This window comes from Eutrigla gurnardus, assembly GCF_963514095.1.
Source record: "Eutrigla gurnardus genome assembly, chromosome: 20".
Classification (NCBI taxonomy): domain Eukaryota; kingdom Metazoa; phylum Chordata; class Actinopteri; order Perciformes; family Triglidae; genus Eutrigla; species Eutrigla gurnardus.
The window spans coordinates 16,523,164-16,546,176 of record NC_139931.1 but is presented as its reverse complement, the minus strand read 5'-3'; the positions used below and the strand labels follow the sequence as shown (position 1 = coordinate 16,546,176).

Below are 23,013 nucleotides of genomic sequence, written 5' to 3'. Positions count from 1 at the left end.
GGATTTAATCTCTGTGGACAAAAGCTATTGTTTCTGTGCCGGTGGAGGATTTATTTTTTAAATTATCATTATTATTTTTTACATATTCACTACTTCTATGTGAATCAGCTGACAGCATGGGGACACTGCTATTATTCGCTGCCTTGCAAGTGGTGACCGTCGGCTTGGTAAGTGCGTGAAGTTTATTCTCTGTCACTGTTTCGTCATGTAAACACTGAGGAATAAAGACTCACGTGCCTGTACTCCAGCGGATTTGAGCCGCTGTCGTCCGGGAACATTTCCCACCGCCTCCACCCGCCGTACAGTGTTGCTGCTACACGTTTCAGTTGTCCCTCCCGTGACTCCATGTGCGATCGTGCTGGTGATATCTGGTAGTTTCCAAACCGGGGTTCAGGGACCACCAGAGGTCCTTGAGGGGTTACTCAGGGGTCCTCAAGAGTGCTCAGAAAAGAATACTGCAATTCACCATTACAAGTCCAAATACTCTAAGTGTCCTTCAAGTAAAAGTATGCAAGTATTATTAGCAAACTGGACTACTCATAATTAATAAAACGTGAATATTATACTATATTATTTGGTTATTATTACTGATGCATTTGTTATAGGTTACTGATGCATGTATAAGTTTGTTTTTCATTTTAATCTGTAACACATCGTTTTATAAAGAGTTAAAATCAAAATAAACTGAAACTCGGAAAAACTTAACCAATTCACCCTTTTATAAGGTGTAATATACACGCTTCTACCTCTCTGTAGGTCCAACATGACACCAGTAATATTATCCAACTGTTATACCGATGGGGATAAAAATACGCTTGAAGCCAACATGAACTCACTGTGCACTATAAATATTATGTGACTTTCAGCCAACGGATGCTTGGAGAACTAGGTTAATGCCGGACGATAACTCTAAAAATGGAAAGCCATTGTCGCTGCGTTGTGTAATAACGCATCCTCCACGCCCACACGCCGACCCACAAGGCCGAGTTGACCCGGTGACAGTGGCACATCAGGACCTGGCCTGGGTTTAGATGGTGGCAGAGCCAGGAAGGGATCTAGGTGATCCGACTGTGGACAGGCAGACTGGCAGCTCCCTGTGATCTCGATACCTGCTGGGAGTCTGTGTGTGTGTCTGTGGCGAGAGAGGGGATGGGAAACAAAAGATAGGAGTGGGAGGGTGTGTGTGTGTGTGTGTGTGTGTGTGTGTGGGGGGGGGGGGGGGATTTGGGGTCAGAGAACGTACCTTTCATCCCTGCTCGCCCGGCGAATGCCAAGCGGAAGGCGACAGAGGGTTACAGATACCCCTGTGGGGCTCGGGACAGTGCTGGGTATTCAGCGAATGTTTAAGCCTCACACAGGAATTTCTGTGATCTTTCCGTAACATGAGTCAAACTATTGTCCTGTTTGGGTCCAGCGTGACTCCTCCTCACACTGAACATGTAGGGTACCAATATTCAGGTTAACCCTAGTGTACGCTGTGTCCCCCTGCTGCAGGCGACCGCCGGCTGCCCAGTGGTGTGCGAGTGTCCGGCGGGGCCTCCTTCCTGTCCCCCAGGGGTCAGCTCGGTCCCGGACGGCTGCGGCTGCTGCAAGGTGTGCGCCGCTCAGCTCAACCAGGACTGCCACGAAGGACGGCCCTGTGACCACCATAAAGGCCTGGAGTGCAACTACGGCAACGACGTGGGCCGCGAGCACGGCATCTGCAGGGGTACGTAGCACCGAGGGAGGGAGGGTCAGACACAGGCTTTTGGGTTTAGATTGGGCATTGAGTTGTGGGTTTAGCTCGGGGTTGAGTGAGGGGATGTGTAACTTCAGGGTGGGGTAACTGGCTTCCGAGCCGGGCGGCCGGACCTTCTCTTTGATAGGGGCTTCGGGTTTGAAGCCCGTGCCACGTTTCAAAAACAGAGCACCTTCATGAGCTGCGACTGAAACCCGGCCAACTCCGGGATTTATATAAGTAGCGCAGTGTGTACACAAACAGCCCCATGAAACACACAAACACGCACACACAGTGGTATTTTTATATGTGTGTTTATTTGGGGGTGTTTCTATATAAAGGGGGGGTTGGTATCCGGGGTGTTGCTTGGGGGAGTCCCACTCCGGGGAGCGAAGGGGAAGGACGTTGTAAACAAGTCAGAATTCCTGTCTGATCTAAGAATAGAGCCTGCTTCATAAATGTGGAGATAGTGTGTCTCTCCCTTTCTCCTCTGAACTGCATGCATATGAAAGGTGCATTTACATACCAGCCACTTCCTGTGTGTGTCACTTCCTGTCCCTTAACTTCTCATCAACTTCAAAGTTGGATCAGGAGTATTAAATAGCTGGAAACTTGTGTTTTGACCAACCTGCCCGTCTTCCTCTCCCCCAGCGAAGGCAGAGGGCCGCTCGTGTGAATACAACGGGCGAATCTATCAGAATGGCGAGAACTTCCGCGCTGGCTGCAAGCACCAGTGCACCTGCATCGACGGAGCGGTGGGCTGCGTGCCCCTTTGCCCCAGCCACGTGCCCCTGGCGTCGCCCGCCTGTCCCGCTCCCCAGCTGGTCAAGGTGCCCGGCCAGTGCTGCCTCACCATCGACTGCCACAAGGGGAGCACCGTCGTGCCCCCGGTGCACCGCCGACCCCAGCCTCCGGCATACCCGCCTTACCCCTTCATCCCCTACCCGGCGTACCCCTTCCCGAAGCCTTACCCCAAACCTTACCGGAAGCTGTACCCCTACAAACCCAAAAAGGAGAAGGACACCCTGGGCAACGAGCTGGTGGAGGTGGGGCGCAAGTGGGACAAGCCACGTGGAAACAAGCACCTGGCGGGTAAGCGAGGGTGCCGCCGTGTCGCCTCAGAGTGCTGTCTGTTTCCTCCACGCAGTAAAGCATCATGTTTATGTTTTAGCAATTTTAGCCTCCTGACGCACAAACTGCCTCACTGTGAGCCTTTTCCTCTGCATCTACATGTGTGTGTGTGTGTGTGTGTGTGTGTCAGCATTTACGTGAGGCTTGTTTTCCACTGGCTCCTTGCACACCAGAGGTGCTCTCTCTCTCACACACACACACACACACACACACACACACACACACACACACACACACACACACACACGCTGCCCTCACACAGCACATACCTCTGTCACCCAGCTTTCCCCTCTCTGTAATCGCCCTCTCTATGCGTCAGTGTTGCCTGTTCACTGAATGAGGCTAGTGTGCTTTTGCATTTCTGGACCTCTCCTTCCCCCCCCCTCTCTCCCCTGCTGCCTCCCCCCCATGTTACTTTTGCTGATCTTGCTCCTCTTTCTCTGACTCTCCATATATCTCCGTCGCCCATTGTCCCTCTGTGTCATGTCTCATAGCCTGGAGGCAGGTGGGAGACCAGTGCGTGGTTCAGACTACTTCCTGGTCCCAGTGTTCTCGGAGCTGTGGGATGGGCGTCTCCTCTCGTGTTACCAACGACAACGCCCGGTGTAAGCTGATCAAGGAGACCCGCCTGTGCAACATTCGGCCCTGCAGCTCCATGTCCATCCCTGTCAAGGTGAGGAATGCGTGCGGGGCTTTTAAGAGAGATTGCAGATCTTCCTCTAATGGGCCACAAGCATGCAGCCGGGCCGCCACGCTAAATACATTCAGGAAAGGATTGCTCTTCAGGGGTCAGATTGGTATTAATATCATGGCATGTATACGGACCCCGCCCCGGATTCCCTCTGCTGCCGGAGGCCGTTCTGGTCCATTCGGTCTATTCGCGGTTCTGTTGCTGTGGGAACCATCCGCAGCAGGATGACGACGGAGCCGATTTAGGCGGCGTTCCCTCTGTGTGGCTTAATGCTCAGTTCATGGTTGTCCCGCTGACGGTGATTCAAAGCTTGAAATATTTGTTGAACATTTTGGGAAATGCTCTTTCTAGGGCAGAGTTTGATGAGAGGATGCATAAGCTGTTAGCTTAGCTTAGCACAAAGAATGGAAACGGGGGGGGAAAAAGCTAGCCTGGCTCTGTCCAAAGGTAAAAAAAATCCCTTCCTAAGCTCACTCATTAACACATTATATCTTGTTTCTTTAAAGACGGAAGTGTAAACATTACATTTAGACATTTTACAAGGGGGTTCATGTGCCGGACTACAGCCGCGTCCCCATTTGCAGTCTACATCTCCAGCGTCCTTTGAAGACCGCGAAGGCTTTATGACAAGAATATGTAAGAAAATGTATTCTGCCACCGCCAAACCTCGCAGACCTCGTTGATCAAAATCCAATCATCACAGGTGCACAATGACTCTTACAATGAATCCTGCGATGCCCTCAGTTGGATCCTACGAATCCGGAAAAAAGAAGGCAGCATTTCCTGGCTCCCTTCGAGGCGTCTTTTAAATGGGACCGCCCTGTCGCAGCCGCTGTGACTCCTCCAGTCTAAGGCGGCCTCCAGCACATTCCTTACTTTTGCCAAAATTGTTAATTGTCAACTCGATTCTGAGTTTTCATTTTTTAAACAACTGAATAACACTGTGGCTGTGACTTCAAAATAACACAATTATCGGAGACGTGACAAATGGAGAACCCCCCCTCATAGGACTGTGGGGGTTGGGAGCTCTCCCACGCTGAACCTGTGACACTGCGGCTGTCAGCTGTACTCGGTGGCTCTTTGCTTCGAGATTTAAAGAGCACTCGATTCGCCCACTCTGCTGCTCTCTCACATTTCTGCCTCTCGCCGTGAGCCACTCGTGAGGCTGGTGGGTTGCTATGCACCTGTCTCTCTGTGCTCTCCCAGTGTTTGCAGAGCTGCTGTGGGTGTTAATGTGCATCGGTGTCAATCCTCAACTATTGCTGGCATGTCCCACTCGCTGGCACTTTGTTTTGTTTCCCTCCCCGTCTCTGTACTTAACTGCATTAACTTTGTTTTTCATGTCTCGGGGCTTGCCTAAGGAGTTATTTCACATATATGTGTTGCATCACAGCCGCACCGAAGAAGAGATTATCAGCTTTGTGCCTCTCGGGGTGACACCGGTTCAATGCTTTGCCTCGCAATTGTTGTGAACACGCGCTGCAAACTGAACACGCTCTTGTCTCACCTCCACAGAAAGGAAGGAAGTGCTCTCGTACCCACAAGGCTCCTGAGCCGCACCGCCTGTCCTACGCCGGCTGCAGGACCACACGCCTGTACAGGCCCAACTACTGCGGCGTGTGCCGGGACGGCCGCTGCTGCTCCCCCCGTCGCACGCGCACCGCCAGCGTGACCTTCGCCTGCCCCGACGGCGAACGCTTCAACCGCTCCGTGATGTTCATCCAGTCGTGCAAGTGCAGCGACGAGTGCAACCATCTCAACGAGGCGGCCATGCCTCCCCAGCGATGGCTCTACGGAGACACACACAAGTTCATCGACTAGTGGCATCCTCCCCCCCGCCCCCCCTCCTCCCAAACCTACATTCCCTCACAAAAAAAAAGACATTAACTCCCCCATAGTGATCCCCATTATAGATTAGCTGTCCTTAGTGTATCTGTGAGTAGACGCAAGCGAGGTGAACACGTCAAGACGTCTTTCCTGAGAGATTATTTGGGGAGTGTTGGGGAGGCGAGGAACGAATCAGACGGGAGCACCTCCGCCTTTGAAAGAGCAAAGTGACCAGCCCCTGCTTTAGTGTAGATTAAAAAAAGAAGAAAAAAAGAAGCTGTTTCTGACTTCTACAGACAAAACCTTTATGGGAAACACGGACGCAACCAGTCGCCATGTTGCTGCCACGCACCAACCGTCCCCTGAACTATGAAGACTTTTATTCGGGACGCTGCCTGAAGCGAGAGCTGACACACACACACACACACACACACTGTTGGGTGTTTCTTTTGTCGATGGTGTGGATTCACATCACCATTGCTGAGCGACAGGTCCGACCAGCCAATAGAAAGCTGGTCGGACGTTGCTTTGGAGCCTAATATGAAACCTGCTGGGATCTCGTGACTGTACACTCCGATGACTTGAGTATTGATAAACCAAATGAAGACTGGGCAGCAGAAACTGGTAAACCGATGGGAGAAGATGGAGGAGCATCTCCGATGTTCCTACAGGAGCGTGGCTCGTGTCTTTTTATGGTATTTATTCACTGGTATTTATTGTTGAGACATGATGACACACCACCAGGGAGGGGCGGAGCTGCTATGTTTGGAGCGTCAAGCGGCTGAACGGGGATCTGAGGGGGGACAAAACAGCTGAGAGCTGTCAGCTGCGAGGGGGAGAGGAGGACTCCCACAGATCCGGGGCTCGACCCCGTGGGTCGCGTCGGAGGTCACAGCGGTCAGAAAGCCGCATCTAATGAAGGACGATGAAGGCGACAGGAGGAGAGGAGGTATGTACTAGAAAAAGACAGAGTTGAACCTGATGGGTCGGGGCTTTGTACGCATTAGCGTGGGGAACATGTCAAAGGTTGTTTACACAGCTGGACTCATCCCATGCCCCTGCCTCCGCAAGAAACTGAGACATTTAGCAAGCACCAGAAGAACAAGCCTGGGATTCTGGCGCCAAGATGCCGACCGCCTAATTCTGTGCAAATTACAATCCTGACTCTGGAGGGGCAGAGGAGAAAAAAATCAGCCACTCTCTGGTTTGCTATAAAAATAAAAATGTAAAACTGCGCGGACTGAGGTAAACGTGTAATTTTGTGACTCGCGGGTGGAACCGCTCTGGTGCCCAATCCGGGCCTGTAATCGAGCAGCATGCCAGCTCGCTGAAACGAAACAATAACTCGTGCTTTTCTCATGTTTAAAGCGGCGCCTTTTACTTTTTTCTCCCGAGATGTGCCGTTGAAGGCCGCGCTGTCGGTCGACATCACTGTCGGGAGCAGAGAGGAGGACGAGGCGTCAGGAAAAACCTATAGGGACATTTTGGAGGAATTCTGTATTATCTCGTTTTTCTTTACTATGACTGAGGATCCCGAGGATCTCACTTAACTGGGACTTGGGATCCAGTTCACGCACCTTACGACTGATTGATTCAAGACCTTTAATCTCACACAAAGGTTATACAGAGGGACTTTTTTTTTTTTTAAAGAAACCTTTACTGAACACACATTTTTAAACGGGTGATTCAAAGCACCATTTTATTATTTCAAAGATGTGTTTTTTTTTCTTGTGCCATAAAATAGTGGCTTAGACATTTTCAGTTTTATGTAAAACTGGGAAAATATTTGCATTTTCTACCACCTCTTGGCTACAGTAGGCTTTCTTAGTTAAGAGACTCTGCTGCCCAGAAGCCCGACACTCTTGTTAGGGGGTTTGAAACTTTACAGGTGATTCAAAAGAAATTGGTAATTGTTTGCCATGTTGCCATTGCTATTTGCCTATGTAGACGCTGTGGTTTTGGTACTGTATGTCTAGTTTTGTTAAAGGACACTATAGAGCAGCTATGTACAGATGCATTGTTACCTTCTTTGTAGTTCTATCTGCTGTATAAGGGCCAATCCTTTTACCGAGTTATACTGAAGTAGTCCATGTATAGTTTAGCACTGAACAAAGCGGGGTTCAGATCCTTTATGAGCATTACGTGCCAATTTGAAAGCATGATGATTGTATGTCTACTAGTGTACGTTAACACCATCTGTAATAAAGTCATGCTTTCTGAGATTACATATATTAAAAAAAAGTGTTCCTCACATCTACTTCTGTTGGAAACTGGTCATCTAACACGCATTGGATTTAAGACTTGGAATAAGAATCATTTTGCATTTTTAATAAAGACATTCTCACTCCTAAACTGTGTGGAAAATTTAAAGTAGGCGATTCACAACATTTCAAAATGGGTTTAAAACGGTAACCTACTGGTTTCACTTTACTTTTTGTTAAACAAATCTTTTATTGAGTCACAGATCAGACAAATTTTTTTGTGTGTCAAGAAAAGAAATCCTAAAAAGATAACCATGAATCATACGGTCTACCTGCACAAAATATTTTCTATCCTGCATTTTTCAAATCAGGCGCTATTTCTTATGACGACAATATTTATGATTATCCCAACAGCAGAATTCAAAACTTTTTTTTTAAAATCAGAATATCCCCCCATTCCTTTATCAGGGAGTCATCATTTTCCTATCAATAAAATATACTCAATTTTGAGTTTAAATTCATTCTCAAAAAGTCTACAGGCATTCCAACAGGTATGAGGGTGAACTTTGGTACATTGGTGTTTTGAGCTAAATGTTCTGCATGCTAAAATGCTAACGCAACAAAATGAAGCCTACATTCGCTAATTGGCGCATTTAAAGTACAATTTTCAGATTGTGGTTGAACAGTTTTTAAAAACCTTCAAAATACCGACAGACACACAAAGCATCGATGGTTCATTATGTGGTGTGCTTAAGACAAACTTGGAATCACAATTGGCAAATTCACCACAAGGACTCCAGTTGGTGACTTCATTTATTGGAGGCATTCAATTGGAAATTCATGGAGACGAGCCACCATGTGAGCCAAAATTTCACTACACTGTCACTACATGACTTTTTAAAGGAAACTGTTGCAGTGGAGGGGGGACACAGAAAACACACGACTTCCTATACAAAGTAGTTCAAACATTTAAAAAAAGGGGGACTAAAATTCACTTTCACGCATTCCTCAGAACTACTTCTCTTCACGTTTCCCTTGAGCTCTGCTTGAGACCAAAATTAATGGAAATGGGGTAGAGACAAGAATAGCCTCACCAGAGACCACGACAGTAAAAAATGGCATTTTATAAAAAGTTTTAATTTCATTAAGCAAAAGAAAAACCCAAACAAACAGTAAAAGACAAATTAAAAATCAATACACCCCTCCCCCAACCCCCCAGAAACAAAATCAACAATAAAAATAAACGTTTGGTGAACACGGGGAACGAGCAGAGCTTTCAAATCAACAGTGAATTACGTCTACTTCCAAATACAAGATCCGTGAAGAGGAGACTTCTGCTTTGCTGGAACGACTCATCTGGACTGCTCGACTAAAAGAGAGAGACAGAGCAACAGGGACACAAGTTGAGCGTCTAAAAAGATCAGCGCGACAAGCAACAGCTGAGCATACCAACTTTTCAGCAACGCGTTAAACATGTAAGGCAGTTTCCATTTGATGAGAGCCCCGCGGTTACATGGCAGCACCAACTGCTGGCTCTAGCCGCCAAGATCTCACTGGATTAAGCAGCCCAGCAAAACACGGATCATCAACAATTAGCGCTCATGGCATGTTGTTTTGATATTTAAGTGCTTTGAATCCATTTATACAGAAATTATAAGTATTCCAACAGGCCAACATTACTAAAGACATCAGGAATCAGGCATTCGGAAACGTTGAGGCTTACTGTAAGAGGAGATGTCGATCTCGTCTGGTAGCTCGGCCACGTTGACCTCAAAGCGGTCCTGCACGTCGTTCAGAGTCTTGGCGTCAGTCTCGTCCGACACAAAGGTTATAGCCAGGCCTTTTGTTCCAAACCTACCAGCACGGGCGACCTGATGGGTGCAGAAAAGGGTTGAGTGAGTTCAAACTTCTTTTAATCAACTTCCCAGAACGCTAAGATGCCACGAAGAAACAGTTTGGGGTAAACGGGTGCAGGTATTTCCCCTCTGCAGCTCTCACCCTGTGCAGATAGGTATCAGAATCTTCTGGCATGTCATAGTTGAAGACGATGTTGACCCGCTCAATGTCCATCCCTCGGCCAAAGAGGTTCGTGGCCACCAGGATCCGCCTTTGGAAGTCCTTGAATTGCTGATAGCGAGACAGCCTGCGGAGAAAGAAGGGGATGGAGCCCGAGAGGAAATTATCAACACAGCTGCTGTAGGCATTACTGGACTTTATCCCCGTTTGAAGTCAATGATGTGTTGAGTTAACTGATGAAGCCTCATGCATCATAAAGATACTTAGCATTTAGGGCTCAACGGAGCATATGTTTATGAGAGTTGCTATGTCAGAGGAAGATATGCGTGAGTCTCACCTCTCCTCCTGAGCCATTCCCCTGTGGATGGCAATGGCCGGGAAATTTTGTTCCACCAGAAGCTGGGCCAGAGCGACGCAGCGCTGGACTGACTTGACAAAGATCACCACCTAGAGGCAAAGCAAAGGCATTGAAATACAGCTGCTGAGACAACATTGGCCAGCAGCATAAAAACACCGACTTCAGAAGGGACAGATATTGTAGAATATTACAATAATCAAGATTAATCCAGTGCCTAATGGGATAAACAAATACTTTTGCTTCGATGCAGAGCACTAGCAATAATGATAGTGTTGAGCTTCCCATGTATGTTCAATGTAAGGCTGCAGACAGCAGCAGGCTGTTTGATCATAAACACTGGAAACAGCCTCCCAGGCAATAGATTTTAAGGGTCACAATAAGAAATATGATTAGTTATTTTTTAAATATTTGTCCCATGCTCAACAGCAACAAAATCTTAAAATCTGGGACAATTTGCACGATTCAGTAGCTCCATCACTTTACCTGGTTGAACTCCAACACATCAAGAAGGTCAAAGAGTTTGCGGTTCTTCTCGCTGTCCTTCAGCTTGCAGTAGTACTGTTGCAGGCCGTGGAGTGTAAGTTTGGTCTCGTCGTCCACAAACACTTCCATGGGCTGTACAGGAGATAAAGCACAAGTCTGGTAAGCTTGTTGCGTTTCACATGCATTTATATTACTGCCAAATAAAAGTTTACCGAGCACTTACATCCTGCATGAATTTACGGCAGACTGGTCGAATCTCCTTACTCAGTGTGGCACTGAACATCATGACCTGCTTCTCATGGGGTGTAATCTTAAAGATGTCCTGTACATCACGCCTCATGTCTGTTACACAAAAAGATGTACAAAAAAACATTAAATAAAGCAAGGAGGGCTGGTACACACCCCAGATACACTGACAAAAAAAAAATCCACATCAAACAAACAAAAGCAAAATATACCTAGCTGCTCCAACATTTTGTCACACTCATCCAGGACAAAGTGCTTGACGTTCTTCAGGGTGAGGGTCTTGTTGCGGATGAGAGCGAGGATGCGGCCCGGCGTTCCAACCACAATGTGAGGGCAGTTCTTCTTCAAGACCTCTTCATCCTTCCTGATGGCCATTCCACCGAAAAATACGGCGGCCTTTACCGAGGACATGTACTTGGAGAAACGCTCATACTCTTTACTGATTTGGAAGGCCAGCTCTCGCGTGTGGCACATGACTAATACAGACACCTGAGGAACAGACAGAGAAAAATACGGATTCAGACACATTGATAATATAATGCATCCCGATACATTTAAGCAGCAAGAAAGGCCAATGATAGCATTGAGACAAACATCTTTCCTCAAACATTCAAGTAAATCCTTCAGCAACAGCTGACTTTGACCTGGTTTTAAATCAGAATGACTTTCATCAATGGCAAGTGGACTCATTTTACCTACAGACAGGATTTTGTTTCTGATTGGTCAAGTTTAAAATGTTCCAAATAAACAACCACTAGTTTCTCTCTGGACATTAGCTTGTTGGAAGATCACATTAAAGATCAATCAAGTCTGACATTTACATTGTTATTTTTGTCTTTACATATCTACAAGGGTGTGTACACATATTACATTGACTTTATACATTATTTAAATATTAGAATCAGTGTAAACAAACACAAAAGGTAGACTTGAAAGTGACCCGACTAATATTTGTGAAGTCTCCACCGAGTTAAATACCGGCACACTATTTGTGTTACCATTCATAAGATCGAGGTGCTTTTACTCAAAAGTTTAACTCAAAAGTGGTTGATTATTTGCTGAAACTAAGATGTGCTTTTCACCATAAACCATCAGTTGAGGCTGGAAAGAATCCCCTAATTCCAAATGTACAGGTATGTTTACTCAACTAGATTTGCAGGTGTATGCTATGTAAAAAAATAAAAATAAAATACAAAGTGTTCTCAGAGAAACCAAATGCTTCCTTTACTTATTCCAATACATGTTGAACATGCATACTGACCTGTCCGTCAACAGGTTCAATCTGCTGCAGTGTAGCCAGCACAAACACGGCCGTCTTTCCCATACCAGACTTGGCTTGACACAGGATGTCCATACCCAAGATAGCTTGTGGGATGCATTCATGCTGGACTAAAAAAAAAAAAAAAACAAGATTCAAACCACAACATTAATATTATTGTTAGGACAGCAAGTATTTCAAGCTATTGTACAGAGTTTGCCAACACGTGGCAGCCCTGGTATAATCGTGACATTTTGTATTAAGGGTCAGTAAGGACAAAGTGTTCAAACAGTCTTATAAAAATGATTAATTAAGGGCACTCACAATAACCCAGTTGGACAGGCCTGTAATTAAAAAGATATAGTTATAACCCGATGTTCCTCACCTTCAGATGGATGCTCAAAACCACAATCAATGATGGCACGGAGCAGCTCTGGTTTGAGCAGGAAATCTCTGAAGCCAGAGCTGTGGATGGAAACGTAGGAACCCTTCACCTCCTTCTTGCCTGCGGGGGCCGCACTCTCGGGGGCTCCTTGTGGCTCTTCATCTTCTTCGTAATCAAGCAGCTCGTTATCAACATCATTCTCTGCCATTGTGTCGGTCTAAAACGAGAAGAGAAACAAAAATCTGTGATTCGAGCCGACCTCAACCTTTGTTACTGGGTTGCATGGGAGGCTGTTAACTGAGCCCAGCTGTTGTTGCCACTCTTTGTGCCAGGTTTCTCCACAAGTTTTAAGCGACATGGATTAAGATAAAACGCGCAAATATGTAAAGGTGCGTTTGTCCCCGTGGCTTCGTTTAAAAGAGGAGTTTGGCTTATGAAAATTGTTGCACTGCTGCTGATGTGAATGCTTCACTGAACACTAGATTGTTGTGAGCACCCCGCGAACCCATTGTACGATGCAAGGCCATTGACTGAGCAATGTTAGCTAATTTAGCAAAAATCGAGAGAGCGAACGTAAATTAGTTTACGTTTCACTGCAGTCAGCGCGCCGTATATAAACTAAAACTGTGTTATTATACACACACATTATATACACAACACTGGTAAAAGGGAGCTACGGGGTTTATGTTAGCCGACACTGTGGGTCTGACCAACACCGGTTAGCTTCCGAGCCGTTTACAACACTGGGAAGCCATTGTGTTGCATAACCATTGCTAACGTGGCAAGCTAACTTGCTATACGGCAACGTCTAGAGCGGCTAAACTATACGAAACTATACAACGAGACAACGACCAGCTAATTTTAAGAGCACAATACCGTAAAGTGAAACATAAAAAGGCTACGCGTCTACTTTACATTTACACATGAGGAAGATAGGAAGGATGGTTAAGCTAACTAATGCTAGACTACAAAATGCTAGCTTGCTCAGTTTCGATTAGCACCCGAAGGCAAACAATGACGGGAGTCAGTATTTAATAGTAGTTATTTTGTTACGTTAAGTAAATAAACGCTTTAACAGCTTCCTAGTCGTTAGTAAAAGTTTTGAACTCTCTAGTCGCAAAAATGAAATCGATGTTGCATTCTTACCTTGTCGGTGTTAGCTAGCGTGAAACGTTCAACTACAGATCAAAACCGCATGGGAAGGCCTCGGTTGGTTTATACCAGTGGCCGGAAGTCCCGCCTCCGCTGAAGCGCGGTGATCTTATTGGTGGACTTGGGCGACAATCGGCATTGAAAGTCACCAATTGGACAACAAATGTGCCGCAGTCCACCGCAGTATAAAAAAGCGGGATACGGCTTTGTATGTATGGAAGCCCACGAGGGACATGAACGTTAAATACGATTTAAATAAATAAATAATATATTCTTTCTTCAAAAAGTTCAATACAAAATTATTGATACTATAATATAACATGAATTTTCAAGTTTTTGTTTTTGAGACCAGTATAAGTTGCAAGATGCTTCTAGAAATGTTCATACACATTTTCGGAGAGTACTTTTTATAATAAAGTAGCAAACAGGAGCAATCAGAAATAAACAGATCAACATAAATGATCATGTTTATTGTATTGTGGTAATTTACTAGCTGCACATTCTTCAGTGGGAAGTATACAACTATCCATTCATCCATCGTCTACTGTATTCAGGGTCACAGGAGAAGACGGGGGATTTTGCATGTTTCAGCCCATTTACTACAAACAATTATTCTCAGTGTAACAGGAAAATGTACACAGCACATTGTTTTGTAATCTTTAATGTTCCTGCACACTATTGGGTGGCACTTCATTTCTTTAGTTATAAGTGTACACAATGTGTACTATGTGGGTTAAAACATATATGTCTAAATACAACAATAAGGGTTGTTAAAGCTTCACTTTAAAAGGACCAACAGGAAAATACATTTATAAAAAAAATATTTTTGCATTTTTGCCAAAAGCATTGCATAAGCAAATTCCATTAATATATATATATTAGTATACAAGAAGGCCTAACAATAATATCAGTGTTGGGTTTCTTATATCTGTGATTCCAGAGCAGAGTAGAAACTCCACTGTGTAGGAGAGAAGTATGGAAAACTGTCGGACTCAGGCCGAAAATTACCCTCTGAATAAATACCAGAAGGGGGACAAGAACGGCTCAGGAAGTCTCTGACCTGGGGAGGCAAAGAAAGAAACAACCAGTCCTCCACAAGGAGTCCACCTCCATGTAGCCCTGAGCAGCAGCCCAATTCAGCAGGGAGTTCCTCCAGACTGTTACTGCGCAAGTCCAACCTGCACAACTGACTTAAAGCTGCAATGCCCCTGGGTACTAAGCTAAGAGAGTTGTTAGCCACATTAAGGATATGCAGCTCCAAACAGCTACTGAAGAGCTGAGAGGGAAGGCTCTCTACCCGGTTCCCACTGAGGTCCAGCTCTGTAAGCAGCCGCAGTGCTTTTACCTCTGCAGGCAGCACCTGTAGAAGGTTACCGGCCAGCAGGAGTCTACGAAGGCGGTGAAGAGTGAAGAGTGCTGGGGGAAGGCTCTGAAGCTGGTTGTTTGATAGATCTAGTAACTCCAACCCTCGCAGCACACCAACACTGGCTGGCAACACCAGAACACGGTTATAGGCAAGACTGAGGCAAGAAAGACGTCGCAGATGAGCCAGGCTTAGCAGTTCCTCCAGAGTCCTCAAGTTATTGTGCTGCAGGTCCAGTGTCCGCAGGTTGGTGAGGGCCAGCAGGGCAGAGGGCAAACGCTCTAGCCGGCAGTCCTGCAGCAGCAGCTCGGTCAGGTCGACGATCCGCTTCAACCCTGTCAGCACAAGCAGCCTGGTGCCCTCGTTGTAGATCTCCAGCCTCACCAAGCTGCCAGCCACCTCCCACAGCTCCCCAGGGATCCGCTGTAACATGCCCCGAATCACCAGTACGCGGAGGTGACGTAACTGGCGGAGGCTCCCCAATGCCCAGCTGCGACCGACTCCACCGTCGCAACACAGTCGGCCAGAGAGGTGGAGCTCATGCAGGCTGCGGAGGGAGAGGACCCAGCTGGGGATCTGTGACGCTTGAGTATAGGTGAGGTGGAGGACCTCCAGATGTTCCTGGAGGACTCCAAGTGCACCGGGATCCACTGCTGCTGTGCAGTGATAGAGGTGGAGCTCCCTGTGGAGTGAATAAACAATAAAATACATCATTAAAGAGGACCTTTTATGCTTTTCAGCTTTTTCCTTTACAATGGCTTATATTGTTTTTGTGCACGTAAAAGGTGCCGCAAGATAGTAAGAGCTTAGCTGAGCATGGAGTAGTCATGTTGAGAAGATGCTGTTTTCTGCTGTGCAAATGTCCTTTTTGTGGACTTCTAAAGGAAGAGGAGTTGAAGAGCAAGCGGCTAAAATTCCTCCTCAGTAGAACAACTCCTGTTAGCTGGTTAGGGTAAGGGGCGGGACATTTCTGACAAACAAGCAAAGTGGCTGACAAATCACAACAGAGTGGACTGGCTGACCAATCAGAGCAGACTGGACTTTTTGGGAGGGAGTTGAAGGAGGAGCATTTCAGAGAAAAGGTGAGAAGAGTAATTAGTAAGTATGCACCAGAGAAGGAGCATAGGTCCTCTCTAAATATGTAGGGAAAAAGTGTATGTGCTATTAACTATTTAACAAACCATCTAGATGGAACTTTGATTTGCCATGCTTAAAATGCGTAAAGCATGACTACACCACTGTCAAACTCACCTGAGCGAGGTCATGTTGGCCACCTGCGCAGTGAACCTGGCGTCTGTGATGAGCTCCAGTTTGAGGACCTGAAGCTGGCTAAGGGTGAAGAGGGCCGGAGGGAGGCGAGGCAGGGCCACCAGCTGCAGCCTGGAGCAACCCTCCGCATCCACACTCGTCATGGCACGGAGCGTCTCCTCCCCCCAGCGCCTCTCTAAGCTTTCCTCCAGCAGCCTGCTCTCACTGACGGGGGACAGAAAAACGGACAAACGCTGGGCCAGCAAAGGGTCGTACTGGTCTAACATGTGTAAAAGAAAGGCCAGGTCATTTCTCAGGTCAGGAACGTCTCTCAGGGAGCACGGCTCCTTCAGGGAGTGGAAGGAATACTGTCGTAGAGAGCTAAAGAGAAAAAAAGAACAGAAAGAGAAATACATCACACAGAATATACTGTCGCCCAAGACACAGCATTACACTCTAATCCTATTATCATGCCTCTGGTTTGCTCAACCACACGGGTATTATTCTGTTTAAAGGCCTTTTGAACAATCACAACCTGTGTAGTCAACTTTAAGTCTCAACCACTTATTAATCAACCGTTTTACATGTTTATCTTGTTAAACAATGTGACAAATAATATAAGCCTATTAGATGCTACAACACGTAGATGCAGAGTCTCCTCTCTGTCTGGGCGTTTTACATGTTTTATCTCGGTCCCTGCCCATAAGTTTTAAACGCTCATCTTTGGGTATCAGCAATATTAGCTGTCCTTTACGCTCTGTTTTGGTCTCCTCCAACTCCAGCTAGATACTTCACTACGGCATCTAGCTAGTCGCAAATGTTATCGGACATTTTGCGCTGGGAAGGTAACGTGGGTATATCAGAGCTTTATTTTCGGAAAACAGCTGCTAGCTGCCGGAAACTAAGTCGATGAGAGCGGTGAGAGTAAAGCAAAACAGTAAAGCTGCGGCCGTAAAACCAAAACAATGAGCTGAAAGACATGAAAAAACTGAGGGCAATTGCAGAGGTCAATTCTCTTAAAAGTCAGTCCTTCTTCATTACATGTAGGGATTTCATTGCTTGTATATGTATAAATATTGATAAGGGCCGTTTTAATGTTTCAATCCAAATATACAGTTTTTGGTATTGTTACAGCACCAACACATTACCACATTAACCTGCGTAAAATCCAACTGAGGGTGTAAAGGTTCAGCAGGCCGTACAGCCCCAGCAGGGTCAGGTAAGCCACCAGCAGTTTGTGTAGAAGGGAGGAGAGCACATGGATACACTGGAAGGTGGCGTAGCCCACCAAGGCCTGCTCCTCAGGGTGACAGGTGTGGGTGAAGGAGAGGGAGCTGAGAAGAGGGATGGTGTAACTCAAGATCAGCGTCACCATGACCAATTTCAATATCGTCTGCGCCAAGTAGACCTGGATAGATGAGAGGGGGTATAATGAAGAAATATACATTGTTTGATTTGTTTTGTGAGTTAAACTCATTAGGATCTGATGGCATCTCATGATGAGGCCGCAGATTGCAGAATATATATAAATATATATGGTAGATCCTACTAAAGGATGTCTCACCTTGTAGATGACATCGGAGCTTTCACAGTGGGACCGGAATTTCCTGACCTTTTCAAACAGCGCCCTGGCCTGTTCCCCATCACTTTTATCCAGACTGATTACCTGCCTGGGTCTCTCAGCCATGACTGAGGGCTTGGAAGTAGCAAAGTCCACCTGGGACCCAAGGGATATAGACGACACGGTGGAGTTACAGGAAAGTGTGGAGGGGCACGGAGAGGGAGGGGCAGTAAAGGACCTCTTCAAAAGCGGGCTGTCCACCCCCGACTCAAGGCTTGTTCGTCTCGGCCCGTTTACTGGAGATGAGGTTGAAGCCGAGGAGAGGGGAACTTGGGGTGGCTGTCTTTCCTCCACCAACTCCTTCTCTTGGATGCTCTCTTGCCGGGCAGCGTGAGACAGGGCCTGAGATGTCCACGGTGATTCGCAGCACTTCACCAAGATGGCCAGGAAGTGCTCTATGCGGGCGGATGTGTGGGGGAAGTGGAGCCAGAAGGAGCCGCTGGCTACCAGCACCAGAGACTGCAGCATGGCCATGTATGGGAAGAAGCGGGAGCACAAAGGCAACGCCTTGTGGTAGCAAACCTAGACAGATAGACAGACACACATTGAAACCTGCAATCATTTATATTTTTGTCCCCGTGGGGTTTGTGAACACAGCATTTTATATTATATATTATCATCCTTTAAAGGTGCTATTGACAACATTGATAACATCCAGCCACTAGATGTCGCACTCGCACTCCCCCCTTCCATTGCATTCATGTCACAATGTTGCCTCCAATGGGTTGCCAGTTCTGAGCACTTGGGACCACCAAAGACGCTTGACCCCTGACTATGCACAGATACCACGTGATACCAACGTCGTTATTCTATTGGCTCACAAGCCTTGCTAGAAGCTGCAGCCACACGTCACACATCTACACAGAGGTAAACAAAACATAATTTTTTTTAAATGATTAATTCACAATCAAAACATTTTTATCACAAGAAGTGATAATTTGATTCTGTAGCTTTCTAAAAGCTCTGTGGATGTATTATTTAAAAACATATTAGTTTAAATAAAAATGTTATCAACATGACCTGCAAGCAAAATTGTTGAAAAACATTTGCTAATTTACACATCCAGTTGACACAGAGCAACATCATCATTTATGTGGAGTCGTGTTTCTGACCACCTGCTGAATTTAAGTACAATAGCCATAGTCCAATTTAGCTCTGTTTTTGGTCTCTACCCACTCCTGATGGAAATATCTGGCGCTTTAGCAGCTAAATGCTCCACCTGCTAGCTGCTAACGTTAGCTAGCGCAGGGCTGATAGCATTCGGTAGGTTCTTAGGGATTTTGGGCTGTAAACAGAACAGAAGTAAAAATAATATAGTCGCAATCCAGAAGATCAAAACATAATTTGAATACCTGGCTAATGTAAACGTACTGCTGGTAGGCCAGATGTGTGCGTCGACCCCGGGCTGTAGAGTGATGATCTGGGCTCATGTTGGGTGGATCATGGGACGGGCTCTCTGAAGATGGACTCGGCACATCCCCTTTGGTTAAGAGATTGTAATAATAACTGGTGTTAGCAGCGACAAGCGGATCCAAGGGAATGCACACCACTCGGTCTCTGGACAGCTGCTCGGTACAAGCCAGGACAGAAGTCATCAGCATCAGGACCACCAGGTAGTCCTTGAAGACGTCCCACCAGGGCTTCAACAGTTTACACCTACTCTGGTGCTGGTTCAGAGGCGTCAGCTCTGACAGGGAAAACATGGCGACCTCTGGGTCCAACAAGGATGACTGTAAAACATAAATTGTGAAGAAAGATCTGGGTTAGGCAAATAAACTGATGTCGTGATGCATAAGTTTGGACTTCGCAGTCAGTCTTTTGGAGTTTTGTTAAACCATTTAAAACTACAGTATGTGACCACAAGCTGATCCAAGAATTCCTGATCAGGTCACAGAATACATGCCCTGAAAACAGATTTTCTAAATCAGCTTCTTGTTATGAATGCTGTGCTACATGAGTCAGAGGAGTTTTGTTTATTTCACTTAAGATATTTCAGTGTTCTTTCTTGCATCAATCGATGTGAGTTTTTTGATTATTAAAAAGTTTATTTTCCAAAAAATACAAGAGAATATGATTTAAAAGTTTTAAAGCAAGTGGACGTGTGTCTGAAAAAAACATTAAGAGAGCAAATTATTTATTTTAAATGAAAGTTTCATATTAGCCATCACAACTGGACCTTAAACGTTCTTTTGATAGACTATCAAAAACTAGACTAAATAACACAATCATTTCTATTGTAGTCTACTTTTTTGTTTAATTAATACAAATTTCAACTAAATAATTCATTTTATTTTTCCATTTCACCTACCTGGTTAAATTACTTGTTCTTTTTCTCTCTCCTCTGATCAGCCCACTGCTGCTAGAAACTTCATTCCGGTGCTGTCCGGTTCAACCGTGGAAAAACCTCCTGAAACTTACAACAAACTCCTCCTCAGCTGGCTGACAACACAGCTTTTCAGCTGTTGCCACGGCAGCGGAGGATGTGTGGCAAAAATCTAATTCACTAGAAGCCCGTTCGAGACCCACCGTGGGGGATGCCTTCCCCCTTTAACTCCTTCAGAACTGACCCGAGGAAATATTAAACACAAAGACAGAAACGGTCACCGAAAAAACAGTATCAGGAAAAAAATGTATTATATATTTCAAAAGTAAAAATGCTCTCCATGCAAAATGACCTCAGCCAGGAGAATGAAGTGTATGGAGTCTATTTGCTAAAATCCCATTCTTTATACAGCCACCTGTTGGGTAGTTTCATGTATATTATAAACTCACTGCTCCTGCCTCTTTTGCTCCCTCTAGAAAATGTTTCACAACATTGTAAGTGTTATCCAGCAGGGGCTGCTGTTGTAACTGTGCTGTGAGTCTCTGCTGCAGCTCTGTGTCACACTACTGTGACTTCTTCAGAAAAACAAGGTTTGCTCAAGAGGTTAAAGGTTACGTAGGTCTGATGACCGGGGCATATTAAATTTAAATTCTTGCACAAGTGTGTGTGTGTGTGTGTGTGTGTGTGTGTATAAACACTTGGGAAGGTCATACGTAACTCCGGGTGCTGTTTACTTTGTATTTGGGCCAAGATGAATCTGGAGCAAAGACTCAAACTGACAATGAACCACAACGTGATCTACTCTACACAGCTGGTGTGTGTATTTTCTGTGTCTGAACTGTGAAAATGTGTGTGTGTGTGTGTGTGTGTGTGTGTGTGTGTATACTTGTACGGCTATCTTTATGAGGACTTATATGAATTTTGGATCTTCAATGTGAGGACATTTTGGCCGGACCCCACTTTGGTTCAGACGTTCAAAGGCCCGTTTGAGGGCTCAGACTTGGTTCAGGGTAGAATTAAGTTTAGTTGTAATGGTTAAAGTCGAGCTAAAATGAAAAAATGCCCTTCTAACCCTTTTAGATCACATTCTCCGCCATATTGTGTACATATTTAACAATATACAGAAAAAATTACAGAAAAATGAATTTCTTCATATTTTTATATTGAAACCCAACGTTCTATTTTCCCTGGAAAACAAATTCCTCCTAACGTTTCTGTCCCGCCTCTCTATCCTGTTTCACTCTGAATTACGTCACCAATACGGACAATAGATCCTAGTTTGGAGTACCAGGCTGGGCGTGTGTGGTCGAGTGAGTGTAGGGGTTTTACAGAGCAAAGACAGAAAAGCGGCATGATAGTTGCAAAGGTGTGAGTGAGATTCGCTTCTACTGACACCAAAGAGAACGAAGTGAGAAGACACACAGACTCGCATGCTAATGCTCATTGCTTCCTGGTAGTTCTTAATGTGTCACCCATACATTAGAGTTGGTTTCCGTATTCTCAACAAATTATATCGTCTCATATCTCGTAAATTACCCCACTAATAATGGGGTAATTTACGTAATTTATGCCTCGTTTTTATGCCTCGTTTTGTGAGTACAGACCCTATGTGTACTACTGCAGAAGTTTGGTAACATTCTATGCATTATCAGTGGGGTAATTTACGAGATATACATAATGTACCATTAGCGCCAGTACTAAGCCAATCGGCTGATCGCCCTATCTTGACCAATGTTGACCATCGCTAAAAATGTTTCTGAGGGGGTATTTGGCTGGATGTCATGGTGGAAATGACCTAGGGTGCATTTTACTCCCAACCATCACTTTAAGTTACAGATAGGCTCTCATAACAGGATAATAAGAGTGCATCGCGGTTCCATTACCTCACTGCAAACGAAAGGAGAAACAAAGTCCTTCAGGGAAATACGGCTTTAAAATTAGAAAGCAGGGCTGTGGTGTGGCAAGCTCAACATTATAGCGGGCCGAGATCCTCAACACCCTCGGTTTCAGAGATCTGCTGCAAAAAAGGCCTGCGGCTTCACACCTCACGCACACACACACACAGACACACTGACACAACCGTGCCGATAGGCAGGGACGTTCTGGGTGGGGTTGTTATGTAAGGATTCACACGTCCGTCATGAAAAAACATAACAAGTGTGCAACAGACCCGTGGTACTTGTTTAATCTGCAACATTCAATGGCAATGCTGAGAGTCAACCCTGACTGAAATACCAAAAAAATGTTAGTAGGGGCAAATTGTTTGCTTAAGGATGTTGGAGATGGAAGCTGGATTTGAAAAAAGGTCCTTAAAATGAAGTTGATTGGAATTAGAATTTGACTTTTTTTAATACTCAAAACATAAGCCATGAATATGAAGAAGAGGATATGACTCAAAGTCACTCTTGAGGTAAACAATGGAAGTAGTTCTAGTTGTTCAATTTATAATGCAATCAATCATGAATATGAATAGAAATACTACGATTGGCCTACGCATGCCTACGTAGCCTCACACAGCTGCTAGCATGTAGCCTTTTTTTGGACGCACTGCTTCTGTCAAGGTGACAATAAGAATATACAATTCTATGATATTCACATGTTTACTTACTACAAAGGCTTGGGGTTTTACATTTCGGCTCTCTCTATAACCACCATTGATATTGCAGACGTAGGCAGCGGCTGCCTTGGGTACCATGTCCCTTTGGCGTTCTCACACCCCCTTACCTCTCTGTAACCCTGCATTATGATGATGCGCGTGGGAGTGGGGATGCCCATCAGTTCACTGTCGTCATCATCCCCATCACCTCCTCCACCAATATCACCACCACCTCCACATATTTATGGGACTCATGCTCTGCTTTTCTTCAGTAAAGTCTTTGGTGGAAAACGCTAACAGTGGTTTTAATCTCAATCTGTGATGTTTTTCAATCTGATAGCGATTGATTGAAAAGACGAGGAGGATGTCAAAAGCTGCGACACGTAAAGAAGAAGAA

The 23,013-nt window shown here is 45.5% G+C and overlaps 3 protein-coding genes across 3 annotated transcripts; 1 reads left to right on the top strand and 2 right to left on the bottom strand.

The window, feature by feature from the left end:
• The first annotated feature begins 6 nt into the window (after positions 1 to 6).
• Positions 7 to 8,691, top strand: LOC311031729 (CCN family member 1). The gene is made up of 5 exons (XM_084038178.1): positions 7 to 167; positions 1,495 to 1,708; positions 2,369 to 2,809; positions 3,343 to 3,521; positions 5,055 to 8,691. The coding sequence occupies exons 1-5, from the start codon at positions 117 to 119 to the stop codon at positions 5,358 to 5,360; spliced, it is 1,191 nt and encodes a 396-aa protein (XP_083894304.1). The 5' UTR covers positions 7 to 116; the 3' UTR covers positions 5,361 to 8,691.
• Positions 8,363 to 13,558, bottom strand: ddx39ab (DEAD (Asp-Glu-Ala-Asp) box polypeptide 39Ab). The gene is made up of 10 exons (XM_084038177.1): positions 13,460 to 13,558; positions 12,314 to 12,530; positions 11,932 to 12,059; positions 10,883 to 11,159; positions 10,648 to 10,766; positions 10,425 to 10,556; positions 9,921 to 10,030; positions 9,566 to 9,710; positions 9,291 to 9,438; positions 8,363 to 8,936 (listed from the first exon to the last, which is right to left on the bottom strand). Exons 2-10 carry the CDS (start codon positions 12,519 to 12,521, stop codon positions 8,920 to 8,922), a joined length of 1,284 nt encoding a protein of 427 aa, XP_083894303.1. The 5' UTR covers positions 12,522 to 12,530; positions 13,460 to 13,558; the 3' UTR covers positions 8,363 to 8,919.
• An 825-nt stretch (positions 13,559 to 14,383) lies between these two features.
• Positions 14,384 to 20,155, bottom strand: LOC311031737 (volume-regulated anion channel subunit LRRC8D). The gene is made up of 6 exons (XM_084038191.1): positions 20,006 to 20,155; positions 19,050 to 19,427; positions 17,641 to 18,219; positions 17,234 to 17,484; positions 16,080 to 16,457; positions 14,384 to 15,510 (listed from the first exon to the last, which is right to left on the bottom strand). Exons 2-6 carry the CDS (start codon positions 19,398 to 19,400, stop codon positions 14,388 to 14,390), a joined length of 2,682 nt encoding a protein of 893 aa, XP_083894317.1. The 5' UTR covers positions 19,401 to 19,427; positions 20,006 to 20,155; the 3' UTR covers positions 14,384 to 14,387.
• Positions 20,156 to 23,013: the final 2,858 nt, after the last annotated feature.